The sequence below is a fragment of the Mytilus trossulus genome, chromosome 8 (assembly GCF_036588685.1).
Source record: "Mytilus trossulus isolate FHL-02 chromosome 8, PNRI_Mtr1.1.1.hap1, whole genome shotgun sequence".
NCBI lineage: Eukaryota > Metazoa > Mollusca > Bivalvia > Mytilida > Mytilidae > Mytilus > Mytilus trossulus.
The window spans coordinates 53,405,793-53,433,018 of NC_086380.1; the positions used below are offsets into that span (position 1 = coordinate 53,405,793).

At 31.9% G+C, this 27,226-nt stretch overlaps 1 protein-coding gene and 1 long non-coding RNA gene across 2 annotated transcripts; one reads left to right on the forward strand and one right to left on the reverse strand.

The window, feature by feature from the left end:
* Window positions 1–12,888: 12,888 nt before the first annotated feature.
* LOC134681137 (uncharacterized) lies at window positions 12,889–15,729 on the reverse strand. Its single transcript, XR_010100569.1, has 3 exons — window positions 15,610–15,729; window positions 13,770–13,865; window positions 12,889–13,263 (listed from the first exon to the last, which is right to left on the reverse strand). It is a non-coding gene; the product is annotated as an uncharacterized LOC134681137 (long non-coding RNA).
* A 3,214-nt stretch (window positions 15,730–18,943) lies between these two features.
* Window positions 18,944–26,945, forward strand: LOC134727757 (putative ankyrin repeat protein RF_0381). Its single transcript, XM_063592143.1, has 6 exons — window positions 18,944–19,015; window positions 20,666–20,767; window positions 22,176–22,277; window positions 23,644–23,745; window positions 24,989–25,090; window positions 26,874–26,945. Exons 1-6 carry the CDS (start codon window positions 18,944–18,946, stop codon window positions 26,943–26,945), a joined length of 552 nt encoding a protein of 183 aa, XP_063448213.1.
* Window positions 26,946–27,226: the final 281 nt, after the last annotated feature.

Below are 27,226 nucleotides of genomic sequence, written 5' to 3' on the forward strand. Positions count from 1 at the left end.
TTTGAATCTCTCACCTTTGTTTTTGAACAATAGCATCGTGTAATAGTGTTCGCTGAACTGTCAAGTATCAGAGCCCTGCTTTTGTATTTTATAATTTAATTTAAAAATAAAAAATATAAATCTGTTTTAATCTCTATACATGGGGAAACATGAATCGTGTTTAAGATTCTTTCTAACTTGAATCCTATAACTTCATGAACTTGATATCGTATAATTTATTATTATTAATATACTTTTCCTTTTCGGCGACGTAACCTGGATATGCGTGGTTACTCCACTAGAAATATGTGCACTTACTCTGTTAAAAGTTTTTTTTCCTTCATTTGGTCAAATGTACTTTGCATGCTAATTATATAATGCAATGTTGTTACTCGTTAGCACAAAAATCTTTTATTTCAAATAATTTTTGGCAAACACCTTTGAGAGTCTTGTTAGATTTTTATTTTATTTTGATTGCTGGTGGTGTTTTTTTTTGTACGAATAGACTACTTAGACTACCAGCTTATACATAGAGAAAAATTTGAAAATTTTAATTTGTAATTTTTTTTTTTTATTTTTTTTTTCATCACTAGATAGCTGAAATTTATTGGGAAACTTGCCTTTCGGGCATATTCTTTGCTTCTTAGCTCTAATTAAGAGTTTATATTAAACTTTATCAAATGTTGAATACTCAACCAAATCTCCATGTATTAGTTATGTTTCTGGTAAAGGCGTTTGATTGGGTATTAGTTTGAGGTAGGCGTGTTTTCGGTAACATGCCTCCAATCAACTCACCTATTTGACATACATGTGTGCGCTGATGCGTGTACACAGGCTATTGTAACGGCACGTGTGACTGTCTCACATCAGAATCTGTCGTACGTGACCAATGTTTATTGTAGAAATTGTGGTCATGTGGTCAAATTATCTGACATACAAGTTTTAAAGGCTAAAACTTAAATTTGCATTTTGAAAGATTATTTTCAGAAGTGGTCCCGATATACTGTTGGAGAAAAACAAGACTTTTTAAGACATTAAAAGAAAGATGCATATCAACGGAGAATATAACCTGAGAAAATTATACTAGTACATTTTCTCTATGAAATATCAAATTGACAATCACCTTTTGGACAGACTTGCTTTTTCTTTCTATTCGTAAAAATTATCATTCGTTCATTCAGAGACATAAATTACAATTTATTTATTAGAATCATATTCAAAACAGTGTGGTCCTGGCCATTGATTGACGACCTAAATTATCCAATTGACTGGGACAGATAAGGTGATCGTTTGTCGGTAACAATCACTGCTCACTATGTACTTGTTAAAGACACAGAATATGTGGGGTCACCAAAGGTTCTTCTAAATAAAGCAATTCGAAAAACGAATCCGGAATAATACGATGTGTTGATTTATATCAATAATGTAAATCAAAACATTAAGGTTATTCCTGAATAATTTTTCGAATTATTTTATTATTAAAGGCGTTAAGAACCTTTGGTGACCCCCATAGTTTAAATTATATAATAAGTAAGAAGTCAGCAATGGTCGTTACAGACAAATGTTCGCCTTATCTGTCCCAGTCAATGGGATAATTTAGGTCGTCAATCAATGGCCAGGACCACACTGTTTTGAATATGATTCTATATTGGAACACTTCAAAAATGCTTCAAAATACTATAAGCCTGTATTATTGTTACTAGTATTTATTTTAGGTTCAATGCTCCCCTTCTTAAAAACGTAAAATAATGGTATATTTAATTTGAATAATTGTTTTAAAACAAAATATCGATTAAGGTTAGTCAAACCCAAATTCATCAAAAATGAGTATCATTCGCCGGTTTTATTTTCTTTTAGCGGATTTGATCTGAATTTTAATTCATTCAATACATTAGAGTAAAATTTACTTTCAATATGTATATTTGAATTCTAAATAACACTTGGAAAATAATTTTGAACAACGAATTTGTCCCAATTATGCATTATCAACAAATAAACTTGATCGTTTAAATCTAACCTGGATTATACAACATGTAATTATTGAATATGCATACGTATATGTCAGTCGTTAAGCTACATATTTCGAAATAGTCCGGCAATTACTAGAAGACAGAAGAAAGTTCAGAAAACTCAATGTGGTGTATTCTTTACATAAAGAGACTGCCCTTAATCATGTTAATTATTTCTGTGACTTAATGCTCCCAATTATTGGTCAAATCTAAATTATGATTTACGAATTATTTAAAACAAATATGTAGCAGTTACCCGCGTCATGATAGACAAAATATAACCCAAACACCTCCCCCCATCTTTTTAAATTGAATGGGATTTTAAACCCCGACATATTGAAATATAAAAACAGCCACTCTTCGTCTGTAGTTGTGGTGTTAGAAAACTTTATATTATTCCTTGTTATTTCGGGTCCTTTTATAGCTTACTATGAGGTATTGCTCATTGTTGACGGCCGTACGGTGACCTATAGTTGGTAATTTCTGTGTCATTTTGGTATCTTGTGGAGAGTTGTCTCTTTGGTTATCATACCAAATCTGTTTTTTTTATATCTACAGATGGGTGCACTCCTAACCTGTACAGCAAGTTAACTTGATAACCAGTCATTTGGACTGGTCAAAGTTAACCTGTGACCGAATATAGGACTGCTCTGACCAGTCCTAGGACCAAAATCTAGTTAACTTGAAAAGCGGACTTGGTCCTAGGACTGTTTTTATGTCTGCCAAAAAGTTAAATTAACTTGGAAATAGGTCCGCTATTGATAAAAGTTAACTTCGAACCAGTCCTGTCATAAGTTAACATAAGTTAACTTCGGAACCAGTCCTGTCATAAAGTTAACATAATTTAACTTGGAAACCGGTCTTGCCACAAAGTTAACTTCTGCTTGGACAAATCCGATCAAAACCAGACCTGTTCCCAAGTTGACTTTTGACTGGTCTGCTCAACACTAAGTTAACTTGTAACCAGGACCGCTCTTCGTTGATTTAAAAAAAAATAATATCTTTGTTTCGTAGTATAAACATCGAAAATAAAGTAATTTGAAAATTAATACTTCCGTTTCATAAACAGGATTAAATACAAATATTTGAAAATAAGTACGCGCAGAACGTAACACAAATGTATCTGTGATCTGACAATCTATCTATTATAAAAACGATCTCGGTTACAATGATAACAGGCACTGAATATATATATATATTCCGAAATCAAATTCAATCATATTATGTATATTTTTGAAAAGAAGTATATTTGATGTTAGGTGTATACGTCCTTGTTAGTTATACATCCTTGAACTATGCAGCCACAATCAGCAATAGTTTAATTCATTTAAATAATGACTACAAATTTTAGTTCGCCTAAATTAAGGTGGCTCGGGACTATTCGACTGCGCATAATTTCACGCATGAATTACAAAAGTATTTGTCGTAATTTTTTTTAAATATTTTGATTGATTAGAAATATTAAATCATTGTAGTTATGTGACTAATAGAATATTTTCGTTATTATCGGTATTTTTTAAAGGGTCAAAATGACATTTCACCCATTTTTACCATTTTCCCGCCAAAATTTGGGTTGTAAGGCAAAATATTTTTTTTCCCTTATCGGTGACCTATGTTTTTTATTGGCTCATTCTTTGAAGCTGTATTCCAGCTTTTCATATTACAGATTTGGAACAATTGTCATAGAACGTTTTTTTTATATTCCGAAAAAAATATGTCAACACCTCTATTTCCCCTATCATTTCATTGAAAAATGGTCCCTTTACATACCTGTTTAAAAGTAAAATTTTGAGCTTAAATGGTCCGTGACCCCCTATTTTTTTTCGACCAATTTGATTCATTTTCTTTAAAGAATAAAATAACCAAAAATACAGCACTTCTGATAGAAACTTTGAATACGCCCGATTTGTAAATCTAAATACCCGCATAGTAAATCAGCCATATTTTTTTATGTCAGGATTCAATGTCTAATACAATCATGACAATGGACAGCAACATTTTTCAATATAATAACAAAAAATTTTGGTTCGCATAACTTTAGTATACCAGCATGTCCTCATTTTATTCAAAATATTGATACCTAACAAAATTTCAGGAGTTTTGATACCTCCAGCTGACTTGTACAACAAAACTATTTGACCGCATTACCAAAACTGACTATATGTGAACTTCAAATTGTAAATCTAATTCTATATACCAGCATAGTAAATCAGCCTTATTTTTAATGTCAGGATTCAATGTATAATACAATCATGACAATGGACAGCAATATTGCAATATAATAACAACAAATTTTTGTTCGCCTAAATTAAGGGTGCCAGCATGTCCTCTTTTTACTTAAAATACTGATACGTAACAAAATTTCAGTAGTTTTGATGCCTCCAGTTGACTTGTACAACAAAATTATTTGACTGCATCCACCAAAACTGACCATATGCACTTTAATTTGTCATGATTGTATTAATCATGACAATGGACAGCACTATTGCAATATAATAACTACAAATTTTTGTTCGCATAAATTTAGGATACCAGCATGTCCTCATTTTATTCAAAATATTGATCCGTAACAAAATTTCAGTAGTTTTGATACCTCCAGCTGATTTGTACAACAAAATTATTTGACCGCATCCACCAAAACTGACCATATGTGCACTTTAATTTGAAAATCTATATACCTGGACAGTAAATCAGTCATTTTTTTTTGTCAGGATATAATGTATAATACAATCATGACAATGGAGAGCAATATTGCAATATAATAACAAAAAATGTTTGTTCGCATAAATTTAGGATACCAGCATGTCCTCATTTTATTCAAAATATTGATACGTAACAAAATTTCAGTAGTTTTGATACCTCCAGCTGACTTGTACAACAAAATTATTTGACCGCATTACCAAAACTGACCATATGTGCACTTTAATTTGTAAATCTAAATACCCGCATAGTAAATCAGCCATATTTTTTATGTCAGGATTCCATGTATAATACAATCATGATAATGGACAGCAATATTGCAATATAATAACAAAAAATTTTAGTTCGCATAAATTTAGGATACCAGCATGTCCTCATTTTATTCAAAATATTGATACCTAACAAAATTTCAAGAGTTTTGATACCTCCAGCTGACTTGTACAACAAAACTATTTGACCGCATTACCAAAACTGACCATATGTGAACTTTAAATTGTAAATCTATATACCAGCATAGTAAATCAGCCTTATTTTTAATGTCAGGATTCAATGTATAATACAATCATGACAATGAACAGCAATATTGCAATATAATAACAACAAATTTTGTTCGCATAAATTTAGGATACCAGCATGTCCTCATTTTATTCCAAATATTGATACGTAATAAAATTTCAGTAGTTTTGATACCTCCAGCTGACTTGTACAACAAAATTATTCAACCGCATCCACCAAAACTGACCATATGTGCACTTTAATTTGAAAATCTATATACCCGGAAAGTAAATCAGTCCTTTTTGTTTATGTCAGGATTTAATGTATAATACAATCATGACAATGGACAGCAATATTGCAATATAATAAATACAAATTTGGTTCGCATAAATTTAGGATACCAGCATGTCCTCATTTTATTCAAAATATTGATACCTAACAAAATTTCAAGAGTTTTGATACCTCCAGCTGACTTGTACAACAAAACTATTTGACCGCATTACCAAAACTGACCATATGTGAACTTTAAATTGTAAATCTATATACCAGCATAGTAAATCAGCCTTATTTTTAATGTCAGGATTCAATGTATAATACAATCATGACAATGAACAGCAATATTGCAATATAATAACAACAAATTTTGTTCGCATAAATTTAGGATACCAGCATGTCCTCATTTTATTCCAAATATTGATACGTAATAAAATTTCAGTAGTTTTGATACCTCCAGCTGACTTGTACAACAAAATTATTCAACCGCATCCACCAAAACTGACCATATGTGCACTTTAATTTGAAAATCTATATACCCGGAAAGTAAATCAGTCCTTTTTGTTTATGTCAGGATTTAATGTATAATACAATCATGACAATGGACAGCAATATTGCAATATAATAAATACAAATTTGGTTCGCATAAATTTAGGATACCAGCATGTTCTCATTTCATTCAAAATATTGATACGTAACAAAATTTCATTAGTTTTGATACCTCCAGCTGATTTGTACAACAAAATTATTTGACCGCATTACCAAAACTGACAATATGTGCACTTTAATTTGTAAATCTATATACACCATGACGTACCCGCATAGTATTAATCAGCCATATTTTTTATGTCAGGAATCAATTTATAATATAATCATGACAATGGACAGCAATATTGCAATTTAATAAAAACAAATTTTTGTTCGCATAAATTTAGGATACCAGCGTGTCCGTGTCCTCCTTTTATTCAAAATATTGATACGTAACAAAATTTCAGTAGTTTTAATACCTCATGCTGACTTGGAAAACAAAACTTTTTGACCAAAACTGATTATATGTGCACTTTTATTTGGAAATTGTACCGAGCGCCTTAATGTTTTCTCCTGGCGCTCCTGTTCACATTTTAGTAGGACCGTAAATGTACACGTAATCAATAATATTGGAAAACTATTAATGCAAAAAATATTCTGAATAAATTGAGAATGTCAGAATTTCATCTCTTTATTCATATAACAGTCAAATCATATATAGAAGTTCATGATGGTGTATGTGTAAAACAAAACTATTATGCCACAACATCAAAGTACCAACACTGACATGTCTGAATTCATTTGTACTATTTACAATGATTTAATTAAAAAAAGTATACGAGGTTCTCTTCTTGGAATCTATTATGTCGGTTGATTGATTTTGTTTATAGTTAAACGTCAAGGTGCAACTATTTCATTAAAGTGCGCATTGAGTATTATTTTAGGACGTCCCATATAAATATCGGCAATGACAAATCTCTCGATAAATCCAGGGGAATATAAGTAAGGAGGAGGGAAACCAATGTTAATATGCTGGGAAGATCTTATTCGAACCTGTTGGGACTTTACCATATCAAATGAGTAAATATCAGAGATAATCGAAAAATAAATCGTATCGTGTCATTGGTTTAAAAACGTTTACGTCAAAATGACAATAACTTAGAACATGAATATTGATATATTTGAACTCTATTATTCTAAAATTGAAAGGTCAATACACAGTTTGATAACAAACTAACGCGTATTAATTACATCCATGGGCTTGTTCGACTCATGCTATTTATGAGGGGGAGAACAGGGGTAAGGGAGACAGGGAGAAAGGGGGTAGGAAAAAGGAGAAAGGGTGGGAGAAAGGAGAAAGAAGAAAAAGTTGGAGAAAAAAATAAAATATGAAAAAATAAAATATCTCTCTTTTTTCCGGTAAATTAAAAAAAATAAAATAAGGAGAAGAGGGGTAGGAGAAAGAAAAAGAGGGGTAGGAGAAAGGAGAAAAGGGGTGGGAGGATGGAGAAGGGTACCCCCTGTCCTCCCCCTCATTTATATATGATTAGTAAAATGGCAACCTTCACTATGATGATTTATTTGTTTCTGTTGTGCACACATTTTTGAAGATTATTAACAAATCTCAATAACGCTTCGAATCTAGATAGTGACAGTTAATTTGCATTCTATCTGCAATGCTCCTTTACACCTGGGAACAGTATATCTAACAAGATATAGTTAATATATATGTTCCTGTTTACACGTGCACATGTCACCAGGCCGTTGTATTATGATTCTTAACTTTGTTACTCTTGAGTCAGTGATGATTATTTAATTTGTGTCATTTTCATCTTTTATAGAGTTTTCTTGTTCTAAAACATGAATGCATAATTAAGCTATTTAATTATAACACTGAAAAAGCGGCTTGTCAGTAGTAATTGTACTTATGACAGTTCCCTAGACAAGTAGTATATTTTATTCCAGTTTTCTGATTTTTCTTTACTTTTTTTACCCAGTGTCTCGCCTACTTCTGTTGTAAAAGAGTGTAAGCACAAAATGTAGTAGAAAGTAAAATCACAAAAAATCTGAACTTAGAAGCCGCGGAAAATCAATTCGGAAAGTCCATATGGCAAAATCAAATAACAAAACACATCTAAAAATGAATGGACAAGAACTGTCAAATTCCTGACTTGGTACAGGAATTTTCAAATGTATAGTAGGCTCAACAAAAAATAAGGAAAAAAGATTTAAAAAAAATCGCAGTCTTTTATAGATACTGTATATATATTTTGATTTTGTCTATGTGTGGTCAAAATCCATATGTGATTATGAATTAATGGATTTGTATAGTTACAATACAAATCCTTGATGAATCTGATAAAAGCAAACTTTTAAGGCACCCTGTGTCATGTGAAAAAAATCCATTTAAAAGTAATTAATATACGGAAAACAGAAAATAAATTATCATAAAATATCCTTCTAGATACTAGCATTTGGTCATAATCTAGAGTCTATCCAAGTTATGTACGAATCCAGGATAGTAAGTTAAGTGTTATTAAAAAAACTAAAAAAACAAGAATGTGTCCCAGTACACGGATGCCCCACTCGCACAATCATTTAATATGTCCAATGGATTGTGAAATTTGGAGTTAAAACTATAAGTTGGCATTAATATTAAAAAGATCATATCATAAACTAAGTTTCAAATTGATAGGCCTTCAACTTCATAAAAAAACTACCTTGACCAAACACTTTGACCTGAAGCGGGACAGACTAGTCTACTATAGTATGTAGGGCATAAAAGATCATAAAAATCCAGAGTTAATGAAATGATAGCTGCCATTTAATCATAAGTAAAATAAGGAATACGTACCTTTTTTTCAAAATTTAATTCTGGATGTTTACTTTCTTTACATCATACACAAGCTTCCTTCAAAGTTTGGTAGAAATCGAAAACAGTTTCAGAAAGTTATTAAAATTCCACAAACTTTAACCAAAGAGTGAACATTTGTGGACATAGCACCGCCGACGAAGAAATGTAGGATCGCCTTCTCGCCTTTGATACAAAAGGTAGGCTTAACAAACACAAAGTCAAGTGGCATGGTTGTCAATGAGACAACTCTCCACAAGATACCAATATGAAAAAGAAATTAACAACTATATACAGGTCATGCAACGACGTCTGATGGCCCCAAAAGCTAACTATTAAAAGGAGAAAACTAATGTTGTAAATATACAGAGGCGGATTTAGGGGGGCCAGGGACCCGTCCCCCTTTTTCTGGGGAAAAAAATTTGCTGGTTGCTTAAATAGGGAATCACTGAAGTGTGACTGTAGCGGACCCCTCTTAGGTCAGTTAGTGGGCCCCCACTTATGAAAAATCTTGGATCCGCCACTGATATGTACAAAATAATGAACGAAAAACAAGTATGAAATATAGAAACTAACGAAAACCACAGAATTGCAGGCTCCTGATTTGGGGAAAACACATACAGAATAAGGGGTTTAAACATGGTATTGGGCGCCTACCTTCCACTTAGATGGGCTATGGTAGAATATTCCAATATAAGAACAAACCATTAGACTCAAATCATCAGATGGTTACAAATAGAAATACATCTAACAATAACTGACTGTACCATCTATCCTCCTTGTATTTTAATATATGATAAACAAGATAGCATTTCCCTTTGACACCAAGCTGTGATATATTCCAGACGAGGATCAAGTCATTTTGAAAAGGAATTCCGACCCTAGGAAAACACCCTTTGACACCAAGCTGTGATATATTCCAGGCGAGGATCCAGTCATTTTGAAAAGAAATTCCGACCCTAGGAAAATACCCTGGATCTGCCAATTATTTCACTGGGTTCATTGTGTCTTTTTTTTTATTTGAGGAAATAGTCAGTCAAATAATTTGTAGGTTTCTTAGCATGGATTTAATTGTGTTATCTCAGCAGGCAGATGCATGTTAGGAGCACTATCAACATTGTTTGTTAATCTGTATTCCCCACTTTGCTTTATATCCTGTCATTCTTTCATATTTTTGTGTTCCATGCAATAATTACAGAATACAAACCAGCTAACTACTCAGTGTCCCTCAGTGATATTGTTTGCCTTAAATTAATGGAGAATAAAGGCTTTTCCCCCTGTAGAAGAATCGTAATTTAAAAAAAAAATGGCTTAAAATTATTCCCAAAAAGACAACTTTTTCCTAAACAGTGCAGTATCAGAAGAAGTTGCATGAATACAAACTGAAAAACACTAATTTAAAAAATGTTCATGCTTAAAATAACTATATGTGAACACTTTAGGGTCATCACTGACAAAATGGGGTCTTATTTTAAAGCAGGGTTTGACTCTTTAAAATGGGTCTGTAAATTGAAGTTTCAGTCAAATTCAGTTTATTTTAAATTTCCCAATTTGATGAAAAAGATGCATATTTTCCCAATAAAAAAGGGTAGAGGTTGATTTGAAAAAAGCCAACAATATCACTGCTACTTTTTTAATGGAATATATTTTTTCCTGTTGAGGCATAGCATATTGTGAGCAAGTACACTTTCAAGGTAACCGTTGTGAAGCACATCTTCAATGATAAACATGAGGTTCTCTAGGGTAATAAGCGATGTCTTGCAGATAATAATGAGAAAATTCCAATAGTAAGAAACCTGGACGGCTTCATATAGGAAGTTTTAAAAGCAGAGAAATTTGTGCACCTTATATACAAATACACAAAATTAAGGATAACAAATTCAATAAGGTAGCAGTAATTTAGTTCCATTATTGCTATCATTTCGATGAACTTTTTCAAATATGAAGTCACAAATAATACTTTATGTAGGGTATGCATTTTGTAATGTTGCAAAGCACAAAACAAATTTTCAAGTGTTGGACAGCCTGAATATTCCTGTAACATTTGATTCCATTCCATATGTTCTTGAAAACTGTAACCATGTATATTAAACCTACACAGCTACTTTTGCATAGGTACTATATTTGTACAAAAAACTGTAGTACTAATTTTAATTTTCAGTACAATTGTGTTACTTTAAAATTATTGTAATATTTAGGTAGATGTATCTGTATTTTACAGTACTTGATTTGTACCTATGCAAAAGTAGCAGTGTAGATTAAAATTAACCTAAAGTCAATATGTAGGACTCAAATCTATGGTGGGTTCCAAATCTATGGCAGATTCCTAATCTATGGTAAATGTGACGTCATGCCATCCCAAATCTATGGCAAGTTTTGTAATTTCCTAATCTATGGCGGATTTATGTTGTTTCCCAATCTAATTGACATGTTGATCTCTGATTACGTTATACTGCATATGCAGTATAACGTAATCAGAGATCAACATTTCAATTAGATTGGTTGTTTCCAAATATATGGCAAGTTTTGTGCAAAAGGAAAACAATGTAGTACATTGTTTACCAATGACTTGTCATAAGCAAGTGGAAAAAATACGACAACAGGAGCATGTCTATAAATATTTGTGAAATAAACATTCCATAATGGTCAACCAAAATAACATCATAAATGATAAAAGCATATGCCTTAATACAGACTTCAAGATTAAAATGATGTGCTCTGTAAAAAATAAACATCCTTTAATCTGTTCATGGTACCAGCTGTTTAACGAATTCATTAAACAAACTAATAAAACAAAGACAGAATAATAACAAACCAGGAGGCCGCTAATTATAAAAAATAAAATTAAAAAAGTAACGGCCAAGAAAATTAAACAGTTTGAATTTTCAAATAATATTTATTTCAGCGATATCGTTAATACATCTTTTTTTTTATTTGCTGACAATTTAAATCAAATTTGTATCTGGTAATTTTATATATCATAGTAACTTTGCCAGCCGTATACAGTAAACTACTACAAACTAGATATAGGAAGATGTGGTATGAGTGCCAATGAGACAACTGTCCCGATCAAAGTTACAATTTATAAGTAAACCAGTATAGGTCAAGGTACGGCCTTCAACACGGAGCCTTTGCTCACATTGAACAGCAAACTCTAAAGGGCTCTAAAAATCCTTTTTTTTCTAAAATGTGCGTTACTTAAAATAGCAGTGCCATAATTCATCGCCGGACTCGGCCAGTACAGCGCATTTGGTCCATCTTCGGGATTATATGTCACATCTTCCTTTAAACCACCCGCAAATTGTTGCCAGGGAAATATCTTTATCTTGAATGGTGTTCAAATCTATGGGTTTCGCCATCGTTATCTGTGGCGAAAATGTAATATGGCAGTATATTCAATTGTGACGTTATACGGTACCCTTTCCACAAGATCTGCCATAGATTTGGAGTAAACAAAAATCTGCCATAGATTTGAGTTGTTTGGCGTTTGTAACGTCACATTTGCCATAGATTAGGAATCTGCCACAGATTTGGAACCCGCCATAGATTTGAGTCCTACATAGATGTTGACTTTCATTGCCTTTGATGGTTTTTTTATTTCAATGTTGAGCGAAAATAGTTCCTTTTGTGAATATGAGTTGACTGTAATTGGCTTTTATGTTTAGTTTCAGTGAGTTTGCTGCCAGGTTTAAGAGTAATCATTAATAGTTCATTATCTTGTTTGAATTATTTTACACTATAATCTTTGTGTCTTTCATATATATTGCTACACAATGTCAAACATAACTGTGACCTGTATTTTCTAACATTTACTTTGGTCTCTGGTGGAAATTTGTCTCATTGACAATCATACCACATCTCCCTTATTTTATATTGAAACAGTTCCAAGAAAATAAAAGCTACAAATATCATTCTATTTAACATATAAAATTTCTGAGAAAGGCAATTCTGTGCTTTGGATATATGGTATGTTAATTCTAGACAATAAATTCAACTTAAACTTTCACATAGGCAGTTGATTTTTATGTGAGCCTGTCTATTTTATTTAAATGGTTGACAATATTTCATTTATTCATTTCATATCCTTGTGACATTAAAATATTCTCAGCATACATGTAACATGACATAGTCACACATACTTCTTATATTTGTAAATACAAATGTACTATATATATGATAACATGTCTAATAACATCTTGACTTGGTTAAAAGAGTTCTTTGATTCTATGAAAAGGAATGCTTTCCTTTTTTACATGCAATTTTATGATCTGGGGTGTCTTCTGTGCAGCTACATTTTTTTCCTGGTAATAATTGCATGCTGCCACAAATGTCCAGACCTGGTATTGTTCTTTTTTCTATTCGTTGATGCTCTTGTTAACAGTTTTCAAATTTTCAACATATTTTTTGGCACATGTAACTCTTTTTTACCTACAAAAGAGAAGAATCATATAGATAATCAGATAATATAAATCAAGAATAAAACAAAATGTTATTATATAAGGATTAAAAGATCATTAGCATATACAGAAATAGTCATCAGAGGGGGCCTTCTCTTGTCATTATTCAGTGATTCCTTGTATAATCAACTAAATTCTTCACACAAAAAAAGGGGGGGGGGGGGGGGTCAGCCCACTGCCCCCTAAATCTGCCTCTGAAGATACGATTTTCTTGTAACTGATGATTCATTTTAATATCAATTGTATTTTCAACAGGAGAAAACAGTCCAATAAAATTGTGATTTTTTAGAAGTATGATATTGTAATTAAGATGAGTAATATACTATCATGACTATTAACAAACCATCTTTTACATTTGCCTTGCTTTATACCCAAATTACTTTAACTGAAATATTGAACTCTAATAAATGTTTTTATACTCACTGATAAGCTGATCATTTCTAATAATTATATCATGTACATATACAATTTACTTACACCTTATATTCAAAGCAGTCAATGTATGTTCATATTTCTCTTTCTTTCCATTTCAAATACCTCTGCAAACTGAACATCATCTGCAACACTCAAAATCTAAAGTTTAAAGAAAAAAAAGGGGGAATTTTCTTAGTGCAATGATATCAAACATGTATGTCAAAACAGCAAAGATGATTAATATAAGAGATGTTTCATTTTGCACACATACATGTAAGATCATGTAACCCAAGAGGAAACTCCTTTCAAAGCAGCTATATTATTTAATGTTTTATTGCATGAAATACAAAATAGTGATAATGAGACGCAATGGTTTTTTATACCATTGTCCCAGGTTAGGGGGGATCCTGCTAACATGTTTGACCCAGCCACTATATGCATGTATGTGCCACAGTGTCTATCCCAATTAAGCCAGGAGCCTGTAATTCAATGGTTGTAGTTTGTTTATGTGTTACATACATTTATTTGTTTTTCGTTCATTTTTTAGAATAAATAAGGCCATAATTTTTTTCTTTGAGTTTTTTACATTGTCATTTCAGGGCCTTTTATAGCTGACTATGTCGTATGGGCTTTGCTCATTGTTGGAGGCTGTACAGTGACCTACAATGTATAGTTGTTAATTTCTGTGTAATTTTGGTCTCTTGTTGAGAGTTGTCTTCTTGGCAATCATACATGTACCACATCTTCCCTTTTTTTTTTTTTATATATACTGAATAACCTTAACATTCTAAAAAACCTGGTGAGTCACTCAAGTAGAGTGCACACTTAGAAGATGTACTTGAATTGGTTCATATTAGAGAACAAGCTGTGGCGGAGCCAGAACTTTTCCTTTAGGGGGGGGGGGGGCACTCCAGTCATGCTTCAGCTTCAGTGATTCGCTATAAAATCAACCAAAATTTTCCCATAAAAGGGTTGGTATCTAGCTAACATGTTTAACCTGCCATATTCTGTATGTATATATGTGCCTTTCCCAAGTCAGGAGTCTGCAATTCATTGGATGTCGTTTGTTGATGTGTTACATACATGTATATTTGTTTGTTTGCTTTTTATGTTACATAAATTAGTTAGTTTTCTCTATTGAATTGTTATACATTTGTCATTTTTTCTGCCTTTTATAGCTGACTGTTGTATGGGCTTTTGTCATGTTGTAGGATGTACAATACTACATGTATATTGAGATATAGAAATGATTCTGTGTCATTGTAGAGAGGTGTCTCATTGGCAATCCTACCACATCTTTGGTTGCCTTTATAAAATTAGCAAAAATGCTTACCATGTGCAATACAACAATTTAAAAATGATCTAGGCTAGTAATTAAACAATGACTGAGAGTACAAACATGGTACTTTTTTGTGAAAAAAAATACATGTTTATATTATTTATATCAACCAATGTAAATTATATAAAATTTTAGGATGTTGTTCACTTACATTCTGCCAACACTTGAAGTAGGAACTATATCTTGGATTCGTCATGACTGTGTGGTAAATATTTTCTGACGTGGTGTTTGATTAGCATAACAATAGAACAACAACAAAGTAAGCATGCAACTGCAAACTCGTTATTTTGGTGTTTGATTTCATTTTCGTCTTCCAATATCGAGAAGTACAACTTTAAACACTATGTGTACATGATATTATGTAAATAAAATGAATAGTTAAACTTTATGTGCCATTTTCTCGAAAAAAGTTGAAATCGCAAGTACCTTGCGATTTCCTTTCAATTATTTTCTATAGCACAACTTTTTGATGGTCTGATTTAGATAGTTATTTCGGTGCGATTATTATTGTCATATAGATAGATCGAAAGCTCATGTTCACAAAATATTATGTGGCTGACTTACTTGTCATTCTGATATGTACGATCCGCTAAATCAACCTTTTCGTAAACAGAAAAAAGACATTTCTTAGCATCAAGATGGCGCTTCCATTAGAGTAATAGAGTCGTTTCCCCTGACTGATAAATCTGACGAATTTGACGAGATCGTTGATAGTTTTACCACACCGTATGCTTACGGACACTGTACAATTTCTGTTAGAATATTCTGCGGGAAATAGAATAGTAAATCCAATGCAAACAAGTTGAATATCAATGAAATATCCATGCAAGTATAAATTTATGCATATAAAAGTAAAATTTAGGAAGGGACAGGTAAACAACGGGGAACGAAGTAACGTAGATAATGTTGCCGATATCCCGTGATATAAGAATATTGTTCCGATGCGTTGGATAACCTTTCTGTCCGCTTTCTAATAAAAAAAAACTCTGTGTGATCGTATATAGCCATTTTTTATTTATATAAGAATACATGTATATCAAATAAAAGAGAGCATTTGTATAATATCTAGTAGAGTCTAGCGAGTAAATAATAAATGATATCTGTGGAAAAACAATGCGAATGTTGTTTGCATATTTTAATGGAAGCTGAAGTCTGATATGAAAACTCTTATAACGATAATCTGTCATAAGCAGACCTGTCCTCAGGTCTGGTCAATAGCAGACTTGTCCACAGGTCTGGTCAAAAGCAGACCTGTCCTCAGGTCTGGTCAGGAGCAGACCTGTCCACAGGTCTGGTCTGAGGCAGACCTGTCCTCAGGACTGGTCAAAGGCAGACCTGTCCACAGGTCTGGTCTGGGGCAGACCTGTCCTCAGGACTGGTCAAAAGCAGACTTGTCCACAGGTCTGGTCTGGAGCAGACTTGTCGATAGGTCTGCAGCAGTCCTAAAAAAGCAGACCGTAGGTCTGGTCCACCAACGACGAAGTTAACTTGCTTGACTGCATAAAAATTCTCAAGTTAACTTAGAAAGCAGTCAACAAGTTAACTCTAAGATAACTTTTGTCAAGGTTAGGACCGCACCCATCTGTATTGTACACATTTTGTTTTCGTCTCTGGTATAGTCACCTTAAAAGGGTTCCTTAATAGAATCTTAATCATGTTTGTTGTTAATTGTCAAAATGACTTGTTTTGTGGTTATTTTAATTTCAAATTCCATAGATGAATGTAATAGGACAGACAAGGAACATATGCAATGTATTTAATAAATTTGGCCAAGCAATTCTGCAGGAAAGCTCCAAGTGATTGTACAGGAAGGCTCCGAGTAATTGTACAGTTAACTTGCAAGCGATTGTACAGTCAATGAAAATATCCGACATGGAGAAAATGAATCTATTTGGATTTCTAATGGGACAGAGGCTTTGAAGCTGTCAGACAGGTAAGACTTTATATATCAGAAAAGCTACATTAAAAAATTCAGGTAGCACACATTGATTTTTCGATGTTAATTCGTCATTTTCGATCGCTGTTGTGCTACTATTTTTATCGTTTTACACGGAGCTCCACCATTCTAAGGAAAACGTTTTGATGCATATATCTTTCTTATTATTTTATTGGTACATATTTCCATAAAGAATGTTCAAGCTACCAGACTTTGAAGCAGAAATGTTTTATAGTAACATAAGAGTTCATCAAAGTTTCCATCAAGCAACTTGTTATCTTTTCTATGTAGGAGCCATGCTTGACACATTGTGTTTATATAACTAAGGAGGTATATTTCCATGATATAACCAAGGATATAACTGACAAAATTGAAAGGCTGTCTTAACTAAACAATGTTATGCCACGCAGCGCCCAAATATTTAGCATTATCTTTTGGTATCGGATTTAGAAATATTGATTGTGTATACAGATCTTTAAACTATGCATAGTAAGTTATAATAGATGCAGATTCATTATTTTATTGAATATAAAAACATATATATATCATAAATTAAAACTGACAATCAAACATCAACAGCTTAAATACTAATAGTTTACGTATACACAAATTCATCAATTCTTTAACTTTTAGCCCTACGGCACCTTTTTTTGTATATTGTAAAATAGTCATTTACTTTTGCGTTATGGATCATTGATTTTGTTTCCTGATGACCCGGTTGATAACTAGCACGTTCCATTGAACTCTCGTATTTTAACTAAAACAGACATTTCTAATTTACGCCAAATATAACAGGTGCGGATCCAGATTTTTTTAAAGATTAATATATGCGATTACGAGTGATTTTTTTTTTCGAGGAGGGGAGCTCAGATCATCATTTCTATATTTTTATATCTTTTATTTTTTTTGTCATTTATCTTTATACTGAATCTGCCTGCCTTAAATGCATCAAATATTTGCCACTGGATGTTAAACAACCAAAAAATCAATCAAGATGTTCATTAAATTTCATCATCTATATATTCTTTCTATCCTTATAAATGATGACCTATTCTTATCCTCATACATGTACATGGTAATTAAAACAATAATTGAAGATACACAAATTTTATAACTGTGTGCTTTTAGAGAAATATATAAGTCCAAAATTCTGCTCCAAAGTAGATCTTGTGAAAACAAAAATAGAATTAATTATTGTCAATAAATTTTCCTGGACCGGAGGAAATAAGAGGGGAAGGAAATACAACATTCCATTTGAAAAAAAACAAATATTGTACATGTATGGTATTCAAATTTTTTTTAGCCAGTTTAATATGTTGCTGAATAAATTCACAATAAGACGTTTTCGAAGAAAAATAAGAAAAAACATCCACAAATAATGTTTTTATGAGTACTATATTTTCAAATGAAGAGATATCCAAATATAGATGTAACTACAATTATCGACATTAAACATATATCGGTACCTATTCTTTAAAAACACAGATCAGAAGTTTTCACTTGTAAATCAATTTTAATCTGTATTGTATTATAAACTAATATAACGTACTATTCAAGTCAACATGCATGTAAATGTATTTTACATTAAAACCTTTGCAGAGACATTACACACAGGTGTCAATATTAACACTCCAACGATAAATTGTCATTAATCACGTATGTGGACGTTTAAAATTAACGGCCAGTTTTAGAAGTCAAATCAAGCTATGATTAATTTCCGCTCTAGACAAGAAGTGGGAAGGGGAGAGGGGGGCTGTGCCCCTGGTCGGTAAATCTGCCACTGGTGGATATGGGTTAGAAAATAAGCATATCATATATATATACTAATTGTTTGAATGAAAATCCTTATACGATAGTACTTTATAGTTTTAACACTGTCTCGACACAGACTGAATGCAGTATCATGATCAGCTTCATGTACGTTGGCAACCTTGGTGGTCTTATGACGCACCGTTGTGTAAAATGAATAATTGTTTAATGATATGTTGTACAGTACAAAGCTATGGTAATATAAGCGATTCCGAGTTTAACAGAGTAATTAGGACGAAAACAATAACTAAAAACCCCAGCTCTAACGGTAATAGTAAAGTAGGACATATCAACAGAAAACGAATTCAAACAAAAATACGCATGTGTTAATTTTTTGCTTTCGCTTCATTTTTATGGATTGTCTCGTTGGCAAATATACAACATCGCCTTTGTTTAGGTTTTGTTTAAGATTTTTACGTTTCTGATTTTCAAATACGAAAAATATGTTCACAAAGGGTTCACAACATTTTAAGGTTAAATGTATGACAAACATTTTTGTGTGTATATAATTACCATACGTCCCTGCATTTTATAGTTACTATAAATAAATAAACTAATATTTATTAAAAAACAAGCAACATATATAGACAAATAATTTATTAGTTCCTCAACAAACTACTACAGTAATAAAGAATCAACAGAGGATTTAATTTTTAGTTACTTTTTTTATTATTATTTATTCGAGAGATATAATACTTCAAATAAATATATAATTAATCTAAAATGCACTAATGAAACAGAAGGGGCGTAACTCGTGGTATCATACCGGCATACTGAACGGATCTGACACTTTTGAACGTTAATTTTGAGAATTGATCTGTTTTGGTCTGACACGGTCGTAACGGATCTAAACACCTCGCTAGAAGATTAAGTCTGATTTATCTTGACATGCCTTAACGGACTGTTTTACCAAATGAGACTATCGATCGGAATGGAGACTTAACGATCTTACAAGTCTTGACGTTTTCCTCTAGCGGTAAATCCAGTCAATTAAGATATGATCAGATCAAAATGACCGTTTCAGACTGAAATCGTGCTACTAGTGTAAGTTATCACGTCTTATAAGTTTTTGTTCTTGGTTTTGAATTCAATGTATTGCGTAAATAGTTTAGATATAGCAAATCTGAAGTAGTTACCATTTTTTCTGATCAGATTGTATTTCAATAGGAAATGGTTGCATACACGGGTGTTAATATTAGTCTACATTTTATAACATTTTATGACATACGAATGAAATAAAAAATGATCGCGAATAAATTGATGATGTTCTGACCATTATGAAATTAAAAAGATCTGATTTGATTGCCATTGAGACAATTTTTCACAAGATGTCAAAATGAGGAAGCACGTTGCATCTTTCTAAAATATACTTACGACAATTTTTATTTTGTCCTATCTTATTTCTTTTGTCTTACTAAGACACTTTTGATGTCTACCCGTACTTTGAGTATCAGATATCTAACCAAGATACTGTTTGTTTATTTGTTTGATGGTGCATATAGTCATGCTCGGTGATGATGGCTTTTAGCCTAATTACTAGTTTTTGTGGGTGGAGGAAGCTAAATTAGCAGAGAGGACACTTTATCGTCGGTTTAATAACTTGCAATCTCAACATTTGTCATGCACACACGTTATATTCTTAATACAGTTGTTATCTGTTTGTTTGATGGGTTGGTGATTTTGATTTTGACTTTCCGTTTTAATTCCGTTTTTTTTTTTTAGAATTTACCTTTTATGGTTTTAAGAGAAAAACAATCGTTAATTTCTTAGGTTAGATTTGCAAGTTGTTGACGAATTCTATTTTGTGATCTCAAATAACTTCTACGAGTTTTATTTTAATACCACATATCTGAACATTGTAACTGTTTTTTGCAGGATGGTGACACACTTTTACACTTAGCTGTTAGAGGTGGACACCTCAACATACTTAAATGGTTATTAGAAATAACAGAGATCAATCCAAATAGCGTAAATAAGGTATTGAAGGAAGTTCTTTACAGAACGCAATTAAAATCAGTGTCAACACAATGTTGCTTATAGAATCAATACATACCTACCACATGAGCTAGATATCAGAGGGGTGAAGGGCACTGACATCTAAGAAAACAACAAAAAGCAACAAAAACAAAACAAATAACAAGATAAATGTCTTTCATGAAGTCATGTATATGCAGTCACTTCATATTTAACTAAAGTGTAAAGATGGTAACTCTTTAATGTTGGAGATGTAATAGTGTTACAAAGAAGAATGAACGTAACTAATTTAACTAAACGACAATGAACTTATGAAACAGATTACAAAAAAAGTCCTAAGTCATAAATAAGCTATTTCTAATTATTGGTTTAAATTTTTATTGAAGTTGTTTTCGAGCCTTGAAATTGTGACACACAATCGTTTTAAGCTAAAGCTTTCTTTAAGAATTGTAAACCTCCATTCAAATGTGACCTTGTATCTTCATCAAAATGAAATAACATAATTATATAATATCGGCATCATATGTCTATCTGTAATATTTGTGTCTCATCAATTGACTCTATATATTGAAACTAACTTAATCACGTTTTATAATTTTCTGTTCTTGGTTTTAAATTCAATGTAGTGCGTGAATGATTTATATATAGCAAATCTACAGTCATTACCAGATTTTTCTCATCAGATTGCGTTTCAATAGGAAATAGCTGCATAAACGAGTGTTCATATCACTCAACATTTGTTAACATTTTATGACATTCGAATGAAATAAAAATGATTGCGAATGAATTGCTGATGTTCTGATCTTTATGAAATTAAAAAGATTCGATTTGATTGCTATTTAGGCAATTTTTCACAAGATGTCAAAATGGGGAAGATGTTAGCACGTTGTGTCTTTTTAAATTATATTTACGACAATTTGTATTCCGTCTTATCTTATTTCTTTTGTCTTACTGAGACACTTTTAATATCTGGCCGTACTTTGAGTATCAGATATCGTACCATGATAATATTTGTTTATTTGTTTGATGGTGAGTATAGCCATGCTCGGTGATGATGGCTTTTAGAATAATGACTAGTTTTTGTGGGTGAAGGAAGCTAAATTAGCAGAGAGGACACTTTATCCTCGGTTTAATAACTTGCAATCTGAACATTTGTCATGCACACACGTTATATTCTTATTACAGGTTTTAACTGTTTGTTTGATGGGTTGGAGCTTTTAATGTTGACTTTCCGTTTTTATTCCGTTTTTTTTTTATAGATTTTACCTTTTACGGTTTTAAGAGAAAAACAATCGTTCATTCCGTAGGTTAGATTTACAAGTTGTTGACGAATTCTATTTTGTGATCTCAAATAATTTGTACGAGTTTTATTTTAATACCAAATATATGAGCATTGCAACTTTTTTTGCAGGATGGTGACACTCTTTTACACTCAGCTGTTAGGGGTGGACACCTTAACATACTTAAATGGTTATTAGAAATAACAGAGATCAACCCAAATAGCGTAAATAAGGTATTGAATGAAGTTCTTTACAAAACGCAATTAAAATAAATATCAACACAATGTAGCTAGTTATCAGAGGGGTGAAGGGCACTGATATCTAAGAAAACAACAAAAAGCAACAAAAACAAAACAAATATCAAGATAAATGTCTTTCATGAAGTCATGTATATGCAGTCACTACATAGTTAATTAAAGTTTAAAGATGGTTACTCTTGAATGTGGGAGATGTCGTGTTGCAAAGACGTAACAAATTTAATTATCGACAATGAACTTATGATACAGATTACAAAAAAGTCCTACGTCAAAAATAAGCAATTTCTAATTATTTGTTTTGATTTTTATTGAAGTTGTTTTCGAGCCTTAAAATTGTGACACACAATCGTATTCAACTAAAACTTTCTTTAAGAATTATAAACATCCATTCAAAAGTGAAATTGTATCATCAGCAAAATGTGATAACTTGTATGATATCGGTGTAACATTTTAACCTGTGCTATTTTTATTCCATCATTATATCTATATCATGAAACTTACACAGTTAAATTAATGGTGGTAATACACCTAGTGCGAACTGTCGATTTTACATCAATCTTTTTTAGAATAAAATTTATATTACATTCTATGGTGTATGCTCATTGATAATCAAATACTTTTTAAATCTTTATGTGCGTTCTTAATATCCTATGTGACCTTGTTACGGAAAACATAGCCGTTGGAAGTTTACGGACGATCATCGTAACTCTAAAAGAAGATAGTCGTAACTTGTAGACATATAACAATAATTTTCTATTTTTGCTTTTGAATTCGATTTACTTACTTAATGTTGTTTTCTACAATATTGTGCACAATTGTAGTCATTAATGGTTTATATCTCTGTCCTGAGGGATGTCTGTAATAATGTCAACTGTCATTATATGAGAGTTACCAAGATTATGTTAGTTCTTTGGTTTGTTGGTGATTAACATGTTTAATAACACGTATAGTGACAGTAGCCACATCATATCGACCAGTTTTATTCGGTGGAGAGAGTTGGAGCAAAGACAACTGCCGACCTTTGATTAGAAATCTTGCAATCTTTTGAAATTTAGATGATAGCTGAAAATACCTGACCATGATCATGTTTTGTTTATTAAAGTTACAAAATAATTTTAATGCAAATGTACTGTTTCAAAAGAAACGCAATGTACTAAAACATTTAAGGCAAACATGATTTTATTTTATATTGTATATTCTGAATTTAGTTATTGTGCATTATTTAATTGAAGTATCAAAATGAATTATTCCCTAAAACAAAATTCAGATATGATTTGTACATGTTTCTTCATTCCCTTTAAGTTCAATGAATCTCGTAACATTTCCAACATTTCTTTTTTAGCATGGGAACACTCCTTTTGACATAGCTGCAGAAGAAGAACGATTCGAAATTTTAAAATTGTTATTAGAAAGAACATCTTTAGATCCTAAGAAAGTATATGAGGTATGAAATGTACTACTTACGACGATTTTCAAACGTTGGGTACCCGACCTAAAAAATCATCAGCCTTAATCTACATTCAAATAACCACTTACAACTAATTTGTATACCTTAAAGGGAAACAGACGTACAATTTTCGCAAGGAATACAAAGTCATCTACACTATGTTACTCAGTTGCTGTAAGAACAATGGTGGTTTTATGAAGAAAAGAAAACATACAATTGGATATTCGAGTGAGATTGAACCAAGTTTAATCAGCAAACAAATGTGTCATATGTAATGTTTATCAAAACGTTGAGTCAAACATTTGCATCATACTAATCTTTCCCTACAATTACTTACAATTAATTGAACAAGTGAAATTGAATATTGTAAAAAGGTTAAATAAAGCTAAGACATCATTATTTTTCTGAAGCACATGAGCGTATCCCGTGCTTTTGAACTAAGTCCGTGTTGCTCAGTCTTATGTTTATATTCAAAGTGTGGTAAACGTTTTTAAGATTATTATTTTGCTGTCGTTTTGTTTTCGACTTATGGTTTTGGATCGACTCTGTCGTATATTCAGGAGAACAATTTGTCATCTTTTTTCAACTATATATCCTTTAATACATAAACCCACAGCGTCCACTATAACACTCTGACTGATGGGTGGAGAATAAAATGAGACAGAACAAGCAAATCATTTATAATCATCCTTTCCTATGTATTTTCTATACATCTAAGTATGCATATCATAGGTACAAGCACACATTTGATATTTTCATACATGTTTATATATTTTTACGCTAATAATAACTTTATACGAAATTTTCCTATCATAATAACTATCACAAAATTCAATTGTAAAGCAGTTTAAGTTGAAAGAAGATGTATTAGTCCTTCATACAGACATATTGAATGGTTTTACACTAGTCATTCTTTATAGCTTGCTGTTCGGTATGATTCAAAGCTTCGTGTTGAAGACCGTATATTGACCTATAATGGTTTACTTTTTAACATTGTGACTTTGATGTTGAGCTGTTTAATTGGCACTCATTCCACATCTTCTTATATCTATTTAATTCATTCGCTGTTTGGGCAGTGATTGTTTTTATGAAGAAAAATAAACATTCAATTTGATATTCGAGTGATATCAAACTCCATACCCATAAATTGTTGACAACATAACATATTTACCCGTAATACAATTTGATTGTTTAGCAAAATATTGGAAAGAACTGTAAAAATAACAACTGTTTATTACAGGATGGCAACACTGTTTTACACAAAGCTGTAAGGAGAGGAAAACTGGAAATGGTCAAATTGTTACTCAAAACATCAAGTATAGATCCCAATCAAGAGAATAAGGTATAAGAATAGAATAAAAATAAGAATAAGAATACTTTATTAATCCTATTATGGACCCTTGCGGGTTTTAAATTTCATACAATGATTACAATGATTTGTGTTAAAACAATGAAATAATAGAATGAAATACATGACAATAGAACACTGAATAGTTATTGCATGCACATGGAAGAGAAAGTAATATGGGAAACAATCAATTTCTGTAAGGATTATTCCCCTTTAAACAGATATGGTGTTTAAAAAGTAAATGGCTATGTTAATGTGTTGTCAACTTTCATTGTGTCTATGTTTTGTTTATTAAATCGTTGAGCCAACCATTAACATCTCAATCTGATTTTCATATTAGCTGTACCACTCTTTTCAAAGTACTTATTATTAATTTAACAAGTGAAATGGGATATTGTAAACAAAAAATGTAGACACCATTAATTTTCTGAAGCACATAAGCGTATCTCTTGCTTTTGGATTAGGTTCGTGTTGCTCGATGTATGACAAACGTGTGTTTATTTAGTTTATGTCATTCTGTTGTCAATTTGTTTTCTTCGACTTATGGATTTTTTGGGTATCTTTGTGAGAAAAGAGGGACGAAAGATACCAAAGGGACAGTTAAACTCATAAATCTAAAACAAACAGACAATTTGATAACTTTTTTTCAAATTTAAATCCTCTGTTACATAATCCCACAGGGTCCACTTATCACAACACGCTAATTTACAGTTGGAAATTAAAATAAGAAAAACATCAAACATTATATGATAATTCCCTATATATTTATCTATACATCCGATTATGTAAGATCATTGGTACAAGCATCCATTTTATCTTTTGATACATATTTATATTTTATAACTTTAATAACAACTATTCGCTTACTGTTTCTATCGCAATTCATATTAAGTTGAAAACAAATGTATTGGTAATTCAAACAGACATATTGGATATATTTTACACTTGTAATTTATGGGACCCTTTATAGCTTGCTGTTCAGAATCAGCCAAGGCTCCGTGTTGAAGACGGTTTTGTGACTTTGATGAAGAGCTGTTTCATCGGCACTCAAACTACATACTTTTTTTTATCTATATAGTTTTTCCATTTTACTTTATTAAAAGAAGTCATTTCTGAACTTTCGTGAGTACATATTTGTTTGACAATTGTACATGTGGGTAAAATGTGTCTTTGTTCAAAGTATATAACACACATTGTTTCTGCACACAATATAATAGATAGAGTTCACAGCGGGTTATGTGTACAGAGTTGTACAATAGTGATAGATGATCAAATCATTATAATAGCGTGCCCAGGCAATATATGGTACATTTATCAAAGTCAGAATCATAGCAGAAAGGTCTTCATTTTTCATACGAAAAAGCTTTTTTTCGGCTTTATTGAACTATCAAGTTTCTCCTTACTGTTTATATTTGTTATCGAGTTCGAATTTAAGTACCAGTTACTAACAAATGTTGAGAAATAATTGTTTATTCAATTTTATATTATTTCTCTGATCTTGACATGTAAGTAGTACTGTTGTATTTATGTGTCCAGAAGATCATATCGCGAAAGTATCTATTATGTTACAACTTAGAGAAGACAGATATTTTAATTGTCAATTACAAGAAGGGCAAGGGAAGAATGGCATTAGTGAACATTGTAGAGAAATGAGAGGATTAAGTTATACAAAATAACTGTCATTCTTAGCCGTTGTAGTGATTGAGGTTTACGGCCATATTAAAACTCCAACCGTCCATTCATCTTCTCTATTACATGTCTTGTTTATCATCTACAGTGTAAATGTGGTAAAACAGTATGTTGGCGAGTCAGAACAGCCAGTTCACATAAGAAAGAACGGCCATCGTAGGGACTATAAATGCAAGCCAGATCTTCCTCTCAATCACAATTTGAGGTTCAATGGCCACACTAAGGCATATCTTAGTCGAATGACCATTTCAATAAAAGACCACACCGCTGATTAGTCATGGGGAGATAGACTCGCTGGAAACAGATTTTGAATAAGAAATTAAAAACGTTAGCACCAAGTGGGATGATTTAAAAAAGAGGGTCGAAAGCTACCGAAGGGACAATCAAACTCATGGATCGAAAATAAACTGACAAAGCCATTGCTAAATATGAAAAGACAAA